Source organism: Lacerta agilis, chromosome 2 (genome assembly GCF_009819535.1).
Source record: "Lacerta agilis isolate rLacAgi1 chromosome 2, rLacAgi1.pri, whole genome shotgun sequence".
In the NCBI taxonomy this organism is placed as follows: domain Eukaryota; kingdom Metazoa; phylum Chordata; class Lepidosauria; order Squamata; family Lacertidae; genus Lacerta; species Lacerta agilis.
The window spans coordinates 100,996,189-101,012,858 of NC_046313.1; the positions used below are offsets into that span (position 1 = coordinate 100,996,189).

The 16,670-nt window shown below is 50.8% G+C and overlaps 1 protein-coding gene across 1 annotated transcript; it reads right to left on the reverse strand.

Annotated features, from left to right (window-relative positions):
• Positions 1 to 15,968, reverse strand: LOC117042956 (epidermal differentiation-specific protein-like). The gene is made up of 2 exons (XM_033142581.1): positions 15,750 to 15,968; positions 1 to 1,258 (listed from the first exon to the last, which is right to left on the reverse strand). Exon 2 carries the CDS (start codon positions 1,211 to 1,213, stop codon positions 77 to 79), a length of 1,137 nt encoding a protein of 378 aa, XP_032998472.1. The 5' UTR covers positions 1,214 to 1,258; positions 15,750 to 15,968; the 3' UTR covers positions 1 to 76.
• Positions 15,969 to 16,670: the final 702 nt, after the last annotated feature.

A 16,670-nucleotide genomic window follows, 5' to 3' on the forward strand; every position in this document is an offset into this window, starting at 1 on the left:
GTTAGTAGCTTCGAGAACACTGTCCAATCCTCTGTCGTCCTTGAGCAACATCAAAAAAGCTCATTCAGGCAGGGGTTTAGGATCTCTCCCCAGATGTTCCTGGTTCAGGCTGAGCCTGGGAATGCTCCCTTATTTCCACACGAGAAGGTTTGGTGAAGGCAGCATCCTGCGCTGCCGAGGCAGGCTTCATGGTGTACCTGGTGCTGATGGTGCGGCCAGACACACACCGGTACTCTGCATGCTCTTTCCTTTCCTTCCCATTCTGGCAGATGGTCAGCTCCACTGGCACCGAGGTGGTGGTCTCCTTCTTGACCACGTGAATCGTGAGCTGGGTGCAAGGAGGGATCTTGGCAGGCAGCATGACCTCCACCTTCTCGCTGGTGGTAGTCGACTCGTGCTTCCCTTTCTCCACCACCAAGACGTTGGCACCTCCCACAGTGACCTGGAAAGAGAAGCCAAGCTTCAGGGACGTGGTGTTGCTGAAGTGGAAGCTCTGGATGATGGTGGCATTGTACTCCCGGCAAGTGTTGGCGGTGAACGCTTGCTCATACTCGGTGCAGTTGGTTCCCACGATCTCGTCGATCAGAATGTCCTTCTCGTCCTCCACTTTCTTCTGGTCCCATAGGAGCTTGGTGGTGATGATGGGGCGGCCGGGCTGCAGGGGGCGCAAGTGGGACAAGCTGTCGTCAAAGTTGAGCTCCGTTTTGTAGTCGTGGACATGCTCCCCGGGCCAGGCGATGTGGTACCACCCACCACGGTTCGGGTGCCTATACAGGAGCCAGGCACCGCTCTGCACCACGTGGGAAGAGACCCGGTCATTGAAGTAGCCATAGGTGAGGTTGGTCTCCTCCTTCACCACTTTGCTCTGGCCCTCGTAGTTGGGGAGTTCGTAGAGGGTGATCTGGGGGTCGGAGAGATCGTAGTGGACCAGTCGGAGGGAGGAGATTTTGTTGTTGTTATCGATCTCTTCATAATCCCCTTCCTCAAAAGCAAAGCCGTCCCCCTCAAACTTGGAGGCTTTGTAGGCGACCCAAGGCTGCCCAATCACCTTCAGGGAGGAGATGCAATCGCCAAAATCCAGGTCGTGAAGGTCAGGGATGTCACAGGTGAACTCTTTGCTAAGCCCCTCAAAATTGGCTTTGTCGAACACAATTATCTTGTTCACGCTGGGCTGTTTGGCAGACATCGCAACCTCTGCAGGAGTGTCTCCCATGGCAAATGGGAGTCAGAAGCGGTGGCGTTGCCCAAGTCTCCAATGCTAGAAATTAAAGTGGAAAGATTTAATTTCTTGGTTCGATTTTACCAAAACAAAGACCTTTGCATGCATCTGCATGGGGCAACTTTTTTTCCTCTTCCTCCAAATCCTTATTAAAAAAACAAACAAAACAATCTATGTTTTTGGTTAAAACTGGGCCACATTCATGCCATACATTGAAAGTATTATGATACTACTTTAAACACTAGTAGCTTCCACCAAAGAATTCTGGGAGCTGTAATTTGTTAAAGTTGTTAGGAGATCCCTATTCCCCTCACAATTCCCAGAGTTCCTTGTGAAAAGAAGAGGACTGCTAAACTACTCTGTGAGGGGAATAGGGATCTCCTAACAACTCTTGGTACCTTTAACAAACTACAGCTCCCAGAATGCTTTGGGGGAAGCCACGAGTGTTTAAAGTAGTATCATAATGCTTTCAATGTATGGCATGAATGTAGCCTTAGTCCTCACCCTTAACCAGGGGCGTAGCAAGGTAAATTGGTCCCCGGGGGCAAAACATTTTTTGTCACACACACCCCAGGCATGGGAAGGTCAGGTGGTACCCAGTGCGGAAAATTTCTTGTCAACCCCCCCATTGATCCCCCCCCCCCCGCAAAAATTGTTTTACGTTATTTAATATTTTCTTACAAAGGAATAATAACAAGTAATAATAATAATAATAAACTTTTATTTATATCCCACCCTCCCCAGCCAAAGTCGGGCTCAGGGTGGCTAACATCAGATACATAACATTGGTATAAAATCAAACAATAATTAAATTACCTCCTAAAAACATCTCAAAATCAAATTAAAGCCTAAGTAGATGGCTTTCCACAGGCTTAAGGTTGGGAACAGTAAGTGCTCCACTGAACTGAAATTTCAGCCTTCACGACATAGAAAAACAGCTAAGTAAACAGCTATTTGGGTGGAGGAGGGTCAAGATATTAACTGATAGTAAGATAAGACCTTCGGAGCAGGCATATTAAAAAAAAAGAATTTCAAAAAAATTTCAAAAAAAATTCCCCCCCCCCAAAAAAGTTCCTTGATAATTTGTCACCCCCTCCATTATGGAACCTGGGGCAACCCCCCCTTGCTACGCCCCTGCCCTTAACTGAAATACACCCATTTGTAACTGAAATGTACAAAAGTGCAAAAGCCCTCATCTCTAGTTACCTTTGCCACCATTCCCACCCAACCTTTGTTGTCTATTCCCGATGTCAGTAGACAGGCAAGATTAAGAGATTTTATGGTGCAGCAGCATCTAGGTCCAGAAAAACATCTACTTCTGCTTCATTGACTACGCAAAAGCATTTGACTGTGTCGACCACAGCAAACTATGGCAAGTTCTTAAAGAAATGGGAGTGCCTGATCACCTCATCTGTCTCCTGAGAAATCTCTATGTGGGACAAGAAGCTACAGTTAGAACTGGATATGGAATAACTGATTGGTTCAAAATTGGGAAAGGAGTACGACAAGGCTGTATATTGTCTCCCTGCTTATTTAACTTATATGCAGAATTCATCATGCGAAAGGCTGGGCTGGATGAATCCCAAACCGGAATTAAGATTGCCGGAAAAAATATCAACAACCTCAGATACGCTGATGATACAACCTTGATGGCAGAAAGTGAGGAGGAATTGAAGAACCTTTTAATGAGGGTGAAAGAGGAAAGCGCAAAATATGGTCTGAAGCTCAACATCAAAAAAACTAAGATTATGGCCACTGGTCCCATCACCTCCTGGCAAATAGAAGGGTGTGATGGCCTGGGAGTCAGACTCTGATGCTGAACCTGAGGGATCCCAGCCTGCACAGGATTCCCCGCCTCCAGAACCAGCTGAGCCGGGGCCAGGGCTTGAGCCTGAAGGATCCCCACCTGTGCTGGATCCCCAGGTGCAGGCATCAGCAGAGTCTGCTCTGGCTCCTGATGGGAGGGAGGACCCATTGCCTGCAGGTGCTCCACTCCCAGCCTCTTCAGAGGAAGCTGAGGCATCCCCTGGGTCCAGTAACCCACCAGCCTCTCCTGAGCTACAGAGGCTCAGGGCAGAGAGGCGAAGGGAGTTAAGTGTCTGCAGGAGGAGTGCTCGCCTCCAGGCCCGGAGGAGAGGCGAGTCTCCGGAGGATCAGGACCGCCCTAAGCATAGGGCCAGATAAAAGCCAGCCAGACCCAGCCCAAGTTGCGTGAGCAACTTAGTTGCAAGCGTGTGCTCAACCTGCAACCTTGTGCCTGAACCTGCCTTGGACCTTGACCTGCTCCCTGCCTTGCTCCCCGCCGGATTGACCTCCTTTGGACCCCTAGACCCAGGACTGGACGTGGACCTCGCTTCATGGACAAACCCTTGGGGCCAGCACAGTTTGCTCACGCCACACCCGCACTCCCCCTTCGCTGGGGTGCGTTCGGGAGGAACTAGTAGCCATGGCTGACCAGGCGGCTGCGCTAGTGGCATTGGCCCAGGAGAACCAGGCCTTGACCCACACCGTGCAGCAGCTAAGCAATGCGGTTACGGCGCTTCAGCAGCGTTTGGATGCCCTACCGGCTCCTGGGGCCGCCGCCCCAGCTCCTGGCAAGTACCCAGTGGCCCTGCCAGAGAAATTTGATGGGTCCCCAGCCAGCTTTCCCATGTTTCTCGCCCAGGCCAAGCTGTATATTCAGGGGCGAGCTCGGGATTTCCCTGACCACCGCACCAAGGTGCACTTCCTGATCAGCTTGCTGAAGGACCAGGCGGCCAAGTGGGCGTTGCCGCTGCTCCGGCAAGACTCCCCCTTGCTGACAGACTATACGGGGTTTTGCAATCATCTGGAAACCACGTTCGCCAACCCTCAGAAGGGGAGTCAAGCCAATCGGGCAATTCGGCGGTTGAAACAGGGCAAGTCCACAGTGGCCACCTACGCCACGGAATTTCGGCTGCTGGCGCAGGACTTGACCTGGAACGACTCTGCCCTGCGGGACCAGTATCTCGAGGGACTTTCAGACGAGATACTGGATCAGCTGGCCACGTTGGATCGCCCTGCCACACTGGATGCCCTCATCCAACGGAGTCTGCAGATAGACGATCGGTTGGAGGACCGTCGCCAGGCCCGGGGCCGCCGGCACTCCGGGCTCCCGGCGCCGGTGCTTCCCTGCAGTTCCGTGGCCAGAGCTGGGTCATTGGAGGAGCCGATGCAGCTCGGGGCAGCGCGGCCTCGCCTCTCCCCCTCGGAAAAGACTCGGCGTCGGGAGGGGAACCTGTGTCTCTACTGCGGTGGGAGTGGACACTACGCCCGAACCTGCCCTGAGAAACGCCAGCCGCAGGGAAAACTGCCAACCCCAGTAGCCGATGGCCCAGGCTACCTGGGGACCCAAGCATCGCATGATGGGCCCTCACCAGTGGAATTGCAACACCTCATGATACCGGTGCGTCTATACCCCCCCGGTGGGCCCTGGATTCTCACCCACGCTCTGGTGGATTCGGGGGCAACCCGCTCCTATATGGACTCTGCCTTCGCCACTCAGCATCAGGTGCCGCTTCAGAACAAGCCGGAACCAGTACAGGTGGAGGCAATTGACGGACGGCTCCTACGCTCGGGCGCTGTTACTCGGGAGACCCAGCCCTTGGTCCTGTGCTACCAGCAGCACCGGGAGGTGCGAACCCTGGACATTGCCACCATGCCCCGGTTTCCCCTGGTGCTTGGGATGGACTGGCTGGAGTCACACAATGTTCAGATCGACTGGGTCAATCGGACTGTACGCTTCCCAGACCCGGGTTCCCGTGCTCAGTCCGAGTTAGTAGCAGCTGCCCCCATGGGGCAGGCTGTGTCAACGCTCCCTGCCGTGTACCAGGACTATTTAGACGTGTTCGAGGAACAGGGAGCAGACAAGCTGCCGCCTCATCGGTCCTTCGACTGCGGCATAGACCTACAGCCTGGGGCGCCCCTGCCTGTGAGCCGCCTATATTCTCTTTCGGAGCCAGAGCGTGAAGCCTTGCAGGACTTCCTTCGCAAGAACCTGGAACGTGGGTTCATTAGACCCTCTACCTCACCCACTGCCGCTCCTGTACTCTTCGTTAAGAAGAAGTGTGGGGAGCTTCGCCTCTGCCATGACTACCGGGCCCTGAATAAGATCACCATCCCAGACCGGTACCCCTTGCCTCTTATTGCAGAATTGCTGGAGCGGGTGCAGGGGGCGCAGATGTTCACCAAACTGGACCTCCGAGGGGCCTACAACTTGATTCGGATCCGTGCTGGGGACGAGTGGAAGACTGCATTCGGGACCCGGTATGGGCAGTTTGAATACCTGGTTATGCCGTTCGGATTATGCAACGCGCCCGCCGTGTTTCAACGGTACATCAACCACGCGTTCCAGGACTTGCTAGACAAATACGTGGTGGTGTACCTAGATGATATTCTGATTTATTCCCGTGACCCAGCCCGTCACGAGAGTCATGTTCGGTCCGTGTTGCAGCGCTTGCGGGAGCACCGCCTGTACGCCAAGCTCAGCAAGTGCGAGTTCCACCAGCGGTCAGTGGACTTCCTTGGACACCGACTCTCCCCTGACGGGGTGCAGATGGACCCTGGGAAGGTGGCTGCGGTTCAAGAGTGGGCAGCGCCCCGGAACCGCAAGGACTTACAGCGGTTCCTAGGGTTCGCCAACTATTACCGGACCTTCATTGCAGATTATGCTCATCGCACCACCCCATTAACCCGACTGCTGCGCCCCAAGACGCCCTTCTCCTGGGATGAGGAGGCTGAAGTGGCATTTCAGGGGTTGAAAGCCTGTTTCCAGAGGGCGCCGATTTTACAGCACCCTGATCCCTCTCGTCCCTTCGTGGTGGAGACTGATGCCTCCAGTACGGCTCTCGGTGCCATCCTGTCTCAGCAACACGGACCCGATGCGCCACTGTTACCCTGCGCTTACTTCTCCCGGCAGCTCCTTCCGGCGGAGCGTAACTATACCGTGTGGGAGCGGGAACTACTGGCCATCAAGGTGGCCTTTGAGGTCTGGCGCCATCATCTGGAGGGGGCACGACACCCGGTGGAAGTGAGAACGGACCACCGGAATCTGGAGTACCTCCAGACCACCCGCAAGTTGAACCAAAGGCAGATCCGGTGGGCGCTGTTTTTCTCCCGGTTCCAGTTCCGGATCCGCTACATCCCTAGCTCCCAAAACCGGAAAGCGGATGCCCTGTCCCGGAAACCTGAGGACGTTGCAGACACTGTACAGCAGGCAGTACCGACGACTATCTTACCACCAGCCGCATTCCTGGCCACTCAGGAGGCCAAGCCGCTGCAGGCTCGGGTGCGAGAACAGCAACGGGTCGATGCTTGGGCACAGGAACGGCTCCGGGAACTGTCTGACGGGTCATGCCCTCGATATCCGGGGCTGGCCCTGCACCAGGGCCTACTGCTGCACCAGGGTCGTCTATACATCCCACCAGGACCATTGCGGGCTGAGGTTCTCCAGATGTCCCACGATGCCCCAGCAGCAGGGCACTTTGGGCGGTACCGGACCACCCATCTGGTAAGCCGGGAGTTCTGGTGGCCCCGCCTGAAGGCTGATGTGGCACGCTATGTTGCTGGTTGCGACGTCTGCCGGCGGGCCAAGGGTCCTACCGGGCGACCCCCCGGTCTGCTCCAGCCATTACCAGTCCCACCGCGTCCCTGGCACACGGTCTCGCTGGACTTTGTGGTGGACTTGCCCCCATCTCGTCACTGTACCTGCCTCCTGGTTTTCACGGACCATTTCACTAAGATGGTGCACTGTGCCCCCTGCCCGTCCATACCCACAGCTAAGGAAACGGCTCAGCTGTACTTGCAGCACATCTTCCGCCTGCATGGCCTGCCCGAGCGTGTGGTTTCTGACCGCGGCGTCCAGTTCACATCCCACTTCTGGCGAGCCCTGCACCAGACCCTTGGGACGGAGGTCTGTCTATCTTCGGCCCACCACCCGCAGACCGATGGCCAGACGGAAAGGGCAAATGCGGTGCTGGAGCAGTACCTCCGGTGTTACTGCAGCTTTCAGCAGGATGACTGGGTCGATCACTTGCCATTGGCGGAGTTCGCCTACAACAATGCAGTGAACGCCTCCACCCAGCAGACCCCGTTCCAGGCCTCCTACGGCTACCATCCACGTTTGTTCCCGGACGTGCTGCCAGCTTCCGCGGTCCCCGCAGTGACAGACTGGCTTCAGGAGCTTCAGTCCCAGCAACAATTATTGATGGAGCAACTGCGCCAGGCCAAGGACGCATACAAGGCCCAGGCTGACCGACATCGTCAGGAGGGGCCAGAACTCCATGTTGGCGATCGGGTGTGGCTCTCTACCCGTCACCTGCATCCTTCTCGGCCCTCACGAAAGCTGGATGCACGGTTTGCCGGCCCATTCATCATCACTGCGCAGGTGTCGCCGGTGGCGTTTCGCCTCCAGTTACCTCCATCGCTCAAGGTTCACCCAGTATTCCACCGGTCCCTACTTAGTCCAGTCGCCCCGCCCGACGAGTTCCACCCAGACAATCCACGACCGCAGCCAGTTTTGGTTGAGGGGGAGCCTGAGTACGAGGTGGAGCGCATTCTCGACTCACGATACCGCAGGGGGAAGCTCCAATACCTCATCGACTGGAAGGGGTATGGGCCTGAGGATCGTTCATGGGAACCAGCGGGAAACGTCCACGCACCTGCCTGCCTCCGTGATTTCCATGCAACTTACCCCAGCAAGCCTGGTCCGGCCCCTCGGTTGAGGGGGAGGCCTGGGAGGGGGGATGGTGTGATGGCCTGGGAGTCAGACTCTGATGCTGAACCTGAGGGATCCCAGCCTGCACAGGATTCCCCGCCTCCAGAACCAGCTGAGCCGGGGCCAGGGCTTGAGCCTGAAGGATCCCCACCTGTGCTGGATCCCCAGGTGCAGGCATCAGCAGAGTCTGCTCTGGCTCCTGATGGGAGGGAGGACCCATTGCCTGCAGGTGCTCCACTCCCAGCCTCTTCAGAGGAAGCTGAGGCATCCCCTGGGTCCAGTAACCCACCAGCCTCTCCTGAGCTACAGAGGCTCAGGGCAGAGAGGCGAAGGGAGTTAAGTGTCTGCAGGAGGAGTGCTCGCCTCCAGGCCCGGAGGAGAGGCGAGTCTCCGGAGGATCGGGACCGCCCTAAGCATAGGGCCAGATAAAAGCCAGCCAGACCCAGCCCAAGTTGCGTGAGCAACTTAGTTGCAAGCGTGTGCTCAACCTGCAACCTTGTGCCTGAACCTGCCTTGGACCTTGACCTGCTCCCTGCCTTGCTCCCCGCCGGATTGACCTCCTTTGGACCCCTAGACCCAGGACTGGACGTGGACCTCGCTTCATGGACAAACCCTTGGGGCCAGCACAAAGGGGAAGAAATGGAGGCAGTGAGAGATTTCACTTTCTTGGGTTCCATGATCACTGCAGATGGTGACAGCAGTCACGAAATTAGAAGACGCCTGCTTCTTGGGAGAAAAGCAATGACAAACCTAGACAGCCTCTTAAAAAGCAAATACATCACCTTGCCAACAAAGGTCCGTATAGTTAAAGCTATGGTTTTCCCAGTAGTAATGTATGGAAGTGAGAGCTGGACCATCAAGAAGGCTGATCGCCGAAGAATTGATGCTTTTGAATTATGGTGCTGGAGGAGACTCTTGAGAGTCCCATGGACTGCAAGAAGATCAAACCTATCCATTCTCAAGGAAATCGGCCCTGAGTGCTCACTAGAAGGACAGATCCTGAAGTTGAGGCTCCAGTACTTTGGCCACCTCATGAGAAGAGAAGACTCCCTGGAAAAGACCCTGATGTTGGGAAAGATGGAGGGCACAAGGAGAAGGGGACGACAGAGGATGAGATGGTTGGACAGTGTTCTCGAAGCAACTAACATGAGTTTGGCCAAACTGCGGGAGGCAGTGAAGGATAAGCGTGCCTGGCGTGCTCTGGTCCATGGGGTCACGAAGAGTCAGACACGACTGAACGACTGAACAACAACAACAAGCATCTAGGTCACATTGTACCATAAACTGAGATTACATTTCAAACTGTCCTCTCCATTCAGTACATGCATCAAACTTTCTTCTGTCAACTTACCAGGTCCAAACAGTTTCCATGGACTTGGAAAAAAAAGGGATCAACCAGCCAAGATGACACACATATCAGTGAAGTGAGGCCAATAGTATTGATGGGAGAGAAATTTGATTAAGTTGTCATATGGAGGTAAATCTACCTAATACACAAATCAAGACACACTCATCCTTTGAAAATTCCCACTCCTCTGAATTTTGCAGCACATCTCTCAGCTGAGGAACGTGTACAAGTATGTGAATGCTAAAGTGAGCATTGAAATGCTTGTATTAGTGAAATAACATACAAAAATGTATTGAATTAGGGAACATGGCTTTGCAAAAATATGTATATTGGGAGAAAATTATACTAAGATACTGGCGAATGTCCATGTCGGCTTAAAAATAATTATCCCCCCCCCCAATAAATTTTATTAAGTTTTCAAAACATAAAACACCAACAATCCACATAAACATCACAATAACAAAAATTATACAAAAATAGAAAAAATAGAAAAAAACTAAAAAAGAAATACAAAAAGATTAAACACAAAAAGACCTATAATAACTAAAGTCATTCTAATCCTTAACATTGTTAATTGACTCCCTCACATCCTCTCCTTCTGCGTTCACTGTATAACATCTTTAGTAAATTCTTAACATTATACAATCATCAGTTATATCTAATCTTATTCTGAATCTGTTTTCCTTATCAAACTTCTAACTTACTTGGTCTTATCTATTTTCCATATCTGTAGCCTAGCAATTCTTCTAGTTCAATTCTTAAATACTAATCTTAGCATGAATTTTCAAATATTCTTTAAATTTCTTCCAATCTTTTTGTACCGCTTTGTCCCTCTGGTCTCGGAGTTTCCCGGTCAGTTCTGCGAGTTCCATATATTCAGTTATTTTCATTTGCCAATCTTCTACCATAGGTATCTCTTCAGTTTTCCAATTTTTAGCCAATAAAATCCTTGCAGCTGTTGTGGCATACATAAAGACTGTCCTATCCTCTTTTGGGATTTCATGGTTTACCATGCCAAGTAAGAAGGCCTCTGGTTTCTTACTGAAGGTGTTTTTTCAATTCATTATATATTTTCTCCCAGAAGTCTCTTACTTTAGGGCATGTCCACCACATATGAAAGAAGGTACCTTCTATTTGTTTACATTTCCAACATTTCTTACATGAACCATGATATATTTTTGCCAACTTTACTGGTGTTAAATACCATCTATATAACGTTTTCATAACATTCTCTCTGAACATATTACATTGGCTTAAAAATAATTAAATGAATAAATCACAAACTCGAGGAAACAGGAAACTGAGAGAAACTGAAATGGTCAGATTCACCCATTCCTAGCCCACAAATACAGATCAGATAGCTCAATGCACAGAAATAATTGGTAAGCATTTTTTAAAAAATGTGGATGCTAAATAAATGCTGGTTTCACAGCCAAGAGCTGGCAAGGATGGGCCCTGCCTGCGTCCAATTATTGGGACCAAATCAGATGTGTGTAGAAAGTGGAGAGACACACGTTTTCTCTCCTGCTTTCCTAATGCTAGAACTTTGTGCTATCTAACAAAGCCAGTGTGGTGTAGTGGTTAAGAGTGGTAGGCTCGTAATCTGGTGAACCGGGTTCGCGTCTCCGCTCCTCCACCTGCAGCTGCTGGGTGACCTTGGGCTAGTCACACTTCTTTGAAGTCTCTCAAGACTACTGAGCATGGGAGGGGAAGAGTAGTCAGGTAATGACTTGCAATTCGTTCAAAATTGCTTCTTGAGGGGACTGCATAGGAACCGGGAACGAGGTAAAGGCTGACTAGCTGTTGCAAATGCTGGTAGGCATTTTGAGTGGGGGGTGGAAGCGACACAGAAGGCCTTTTTGAGAGTTTCCTGGAACATCTGTTTAGGCATTTTGGGGAGACCAAAAGGCTGTGCTTGGTACACACTCTTGGCTGTTCTTCCCATTTTCTAAAAGGATTCTGTCCGCTATAACCCTGTAGCAATGATGTAGCCTAATACATTTCACAAGAGAGGAAGGTGATCTGAGCCTCGTGACAGATGTGAACCCATTCCCCCTGCATTGCAATGCTTGGATTGAAAAAAGTCTGGATATCTTCTGCGGTGCCACTTAGGCTGCAGACACAGCACACTTCTGTAGCACCTTTAAGGCTCTCCCCTCCCAGAAAGGAATAATGGGAACTATAGTTTACTCCTGGTGCAGAACTACAGTTTCCAGCACCCTTAAAGGTAAAGGTACCCCTGACCATTAGGTCCAGTCGCGGACAACTCTGGGGTTGTGCACTCATCTTGCTCTATAGGCCGAGGGAACCGGCGTTTGTCCACAGACAGCTTCCGGGCCATGTGGCTAGCATGACTAAGCCACTTCTGGTGAACCAGAGCAGCGCATAGAAATGCTGTTTACCTTCCTACTGGAGCGGTACCTATTTATCTACTTGCACTTTTGACGTGCTTTCATACTGCTAGGTTGGCAGGAGCTGGGACTGAACAACAGGAGCTCACCCCGTTGTGGGGATTTGAACCACCGACCTTCTGATCAGCAAGCCCTAGGCTCTGTGGTTTAGACCACAGCGCCACCCGCATCCCACCCAGCACCCTTAGCAAACTATAATTCCCATGATTTTTTGGGGCCGACACTGCTTTAAATGTATGTTGTTTGCAAAGCCATATAGATTTACAATCCAATGAGCCTAGGGCTCCTAGAAACAAACAAACTTATGCCTTCACAGATGTTGAAGGCTCAACGTATCAGAGCCAGTTTCACCTATTACATTACCCCTGTTGGCACAGCACCCCTGAACTCAGGACTCCAGTTAATTTCCAGTTGGAAGAAAGAGAGGCCAAATGCCATTCCCCCACCCCTTGCTTTGGGAGAACAGATGCAAACGCAGAACCCAATTTATTGCACCCCTTCTAAGTTTTTGGAAAATGTAAGCGCCTGGTGTGGGAGAACATGGGTATGTCACAGTAGTGGGTATGTCACGGTAGTGAAGCATTCAGACAACCATGTCTCCCTTGATTCAGGGGACTATAACAGAACTACAGTCGTATCTTGGTTTTCAAACAGCTTAATTCTCGAACTTTTTGGCTCCCGAATGCCGCAAACCCGGAAGTGACTGTTCCGGTTTGCAAACTATTTTTGGAAGCTGAATGTCTGACGGGGCTTCCGCAGCTTCCGATTGGCTGCAGGAGCTTCCTGCAGCCAATCAGAAGCCGTGCTTTGGTTTCCAAAGGTTTTGGAAGTCGAACGGACTTCTGGAATGGATTCCATTTGACTTCCAAGGTATGACTGTACTTCCCCCCACCCAGCCACTCACACCAAAAAAATGTATCATATTTATCCATAGCTTTTAAACAAATTTGTTGCGGCGTTTCTTTTTTGTGGAACAGAGCCTTTTTGAAGTAAACAATATAAGTGATGCAAAATATTCCTAGGACTCATTCACACAACAGAAGAAGAAGAAGAAGAAGAAGAAGAAGAAGAAGAAGAAGAAGAAGAAGAAGAAGAAGTAGAAGAGGAGGAGGAAGAGGAGGAGGAGGAGGAGGAGGAGGAGGAGTTTGGATTTGATATCCCACTTTATCACTAACCAAAGGAGTCTCCAAGCGGCTAACATTCTCCTTTTCCCTTCCTCCCCCACAACAAACACTCTGTGAGGTGAGTGGGGCTGAGAGACTTCAGAGAAGTGTGACTAGCCCAAGGTCACCCAGCAGCTGCATGTGGGGGAGCGGAGACGCGAACCCGGTTCCCCAGATTACAAGTCTACCACTCTTAACCACTACACCACACTGGCTCTGGTTACGTGGCTACACAGGTAAACTCAACTCAAGCTCATGCTGAGCACATGCCCCAAAACAATATTTACTGCACCGATGCCCTTGGCTGCTTTCCACTGACTTGGGAAATGTGTGTTAGGTTTCGAGCCGGATAAGTTCATGAGCCTGACCACTTCCCTGGATGAGCAGCAGATTCCTCACCCTGCTTGAGTTTCCAACATGCCAATTTGAGCGTGTGAGTAAACCAAGCCATTGCTTCTTCTTGGCACTACCCGCCTTGGCTGGTTCTCACCTGAGGGCGCCAAGAAAGCCTGGCGAGGCAACTTATGGTAGTTTCAAACAGGTCATCAACTAATAAACCTAATGACTGCAGGGTTAGCATGCCCCAAACTCCCACTTGGTTCCCTGTCCCAGAGGCTCAAAGTCAAGCAATGAGTTTGTGAAACAACAGAAAGTAAGACCAAACTGAGGTTACTAATTCCTCTCCTCCCATCAGGGATCGAACGCTCTATCGTTGTGTTTTAACTGTTGTTGTAATAATAATGATAACAACACTGGTTCTCTTGGTTTTTCATTTTTCCAATATCAAATTCAGTTTTCCACATTCCAGCAGCAAGTTTGCAATTAAGAAAAATAACCCTCTTGAAAATTCATCCGTGTTTTAGATCAAAAAAATTTTAGTACATACATTTAGGGGTAGCTTTGAGTAACGTAACACATTCTGGCAAGCAATTTTCATGAACATATTCATTTTCATGCAGGACTTCCCCCCCCGGGGGGGGGTAAACATTGGTTGGATGAATGCATTGCAAAATTCAGATACAAGCAAATTTCAAAAGGATGGTTAGCTTTCATTGCAAATGCAGATTTGATAGATTCACCTTTGAATGTGAACCAAATTGAGTTTCTCCTCCATCCCTACTTCCAATATACTATTTGAAATTATAGTTGGGTGTGTGTGTGTGTGGACCAAACCCTTTCCCACTATCTCCTTCTTCCTTTGGCTTTCAAGTACCTACAGAATGTTGCAGAGAGCTTCTCAACAGTGGCGTAGCAAGCCTCTGCGCTGCTGGGGGTGGCGGCGCAGAGGCACCCCCCTGGGGGAGGGGCACTGTGCATCGTGACGTCATCGTGACGTCACGGCGCACATGGATGCAGAAAGGGGGAATTTCCCCCTTTCCACGGCTTTTTTTTGGCGGGGGGGTGGGCCAGCGAGGAGGGGGTGACAAGTGTGACAACCCCCCCTCGCTGGCCCGCCCCCCCGCCGAAAAAAGCGGCGGAAAGGGGGAAAAGAGAAGCAGAGCAGGCGCTTGAATGCACCTCCTCTGCTTCCTTTCCCCCCCTCCCAGCGGTTTTTTTCGGCGAGGGGTGGGCCAGTGAGGAGGGGGTGTCATGCCAGTGACAAGCGTGACACCCCCCCCTCGCTGGCCTGCCCCCCCACTGAAAAAAGCGGCGGAAAGGGGGAAAAGGCGACATGCCCCCGTTTGGGGCCCGCCCAGCAGGGCGGGGCGAGAGGGGCCGGCCAAAGTGTCACCCTCCCTCCCCTGGAACTAGGGGCGGACCGCCCCCCGCCCCCCCTTGCTACGCCCCTGCTTCTCAATGACCAGCAGTGAACTATAGCTGGTTAGGTTAATTTTTCTGCAGAACTGGGCAAAAGGCAGGCAAAGAGCAAGATTTTTTTTATTTAAGAATATTTCCTGCATTTAACAAAGGCTGAAGATACTGGTTTCCTAAGCTTCTTTCACTAAAATGATACACAAACATAATCACTCCCTCTAATACCAAACTCAGGGTGGGTGGGTGCCGACAACAATTACTAAAATAGCACCACCGAGAAGCAGAAGTGTGGTATAAGCACACTCAGGGAAACTCGAAGTTTGCATTATTATTATTAATTATTATTATTATTAGGATGGGTGAAGACCAAGCTTGCTCAGGAGTCATGGTTAAAGTAAAATGTCTGTTTACACACTGTACTTTTAAATTGTAAACAATGCTGAAAACCCTAATAAGCTACAGATAACAAAAACAGAAAATGGGGGTGGGGTGGGGTGAAATATTCCATCCTGGAGAATGGCATAGCTGGCTGCCAGAACCCCAAACAGAGCATTCCTGTTAGGTGAGGCTACCCTGCAACATTTTGTTGCAGAGCCCACTCGTTTGTCCTGTTTTTAGGACTTGCATCTCATATCCCTGTGCTGTTTTCCCTTCCTTCTGCGGTACGCATTGCCCAAGTGTTTCGAATGCTGTGAAAGCTGAAAATCAGAATGATCTACATCAAGGAAAACATTTCTGTGCATGTTAAATGTGTGCAAGTTGACACAGAACAGAGATTAAGCCCATCACCTATGAACTAGAAGCCACTGGTCCAAATCTCAGCAGTGATCTCTCAATGTGGGAGGGGGCATACAGAACTTGGCATCTCAGCTCTTTCACCCTGCGCTCCAAGACTGAATCGAGATTACTCTAATATTGTACTCCATGAATCTGAGAGAAAAAAAATAACAAAATGCAAATGGCTGGGTAAATTTGGATAGGTTGCTTTGCTGCGGAGTAAACGATCCTGCTTGAAAATCACAATGCTGAATTAGCCAGACTGTTAGCAACCCACCACTAAGTTAGCAGGACACCCTCTCCCCACTCCTAAACCCCATTTTAGGTAGGTGGCATGGCTTACCTGAGACGGCTGGCATCAACAGCTTTGTGTGTTAAAAAACGACCGTCCCAGCACAAGAAGTGTTTATATCCCCGTGTTACAAACACACCCCTTTTAATGGGGCTTTGAAGGCTGGGCTTTAATCTTGTCAGGACCTGAACAGCAAAACTACAGGTTTTATCTGCCTTACGCCAACAGCTGACACAACCCACAAATCTCGGGGAGCCGGATTCTCCCTCGCCCTGGGCGTGCAACCATCGCGTCACACCAACTCTTGCCCACTTCCTTAAGCAGGGCAACTACCACAGATTGTGGTAGGCTTGGCTTGTGACCTTGTCCAACTTTTCCACCCCTCCCACCGGACGCTACCCCAGCAAAGGCTCTAGGGACAACTCCCTCTGCTTCATCAACCTGTGTGCAACCACAGATTTATTAAGAACAGGTTGAATCAGTCTCAAAAGCTTTTGCAACTCCAAGTCAATCGCTGCAGTTGTTTGCAGGTGCTGTTGCAACACCGCCAGTCAATTCGCTTCACACCCTTGGGAAGGTTTACCACTGCAACTTAGAAGGAAGCAGGAATGGCTTTTACGCAGACTTCCAGGATGGAAGAGACCAAACCTGCTAGCCCAGAGTTTGATCAGAGCAGATCAAGCTTTCCCGTGCTATGAATTACAGTGTGACATGGCGCTTAGTGTGTCAGGCAAGGGATTGGGAAACCTGGGTTCAAATCCTCACTCAGGCACAAAGTTCACCAGGTGACCTTGAGCCAACCACCATGCCTCAGCCCAACCTCCATTTCTTGGTCTCATTCGAACTCAATGCAAGGGTGTTCCTCAGCTGCAAAGCAACCCTTAAATTCATGCACCCACAGCCTTGATATGGTGGCAGCAGGTACACATGCAACACCAAAAAAATCAGTGCTGGATTTACGTGTAAATTAAA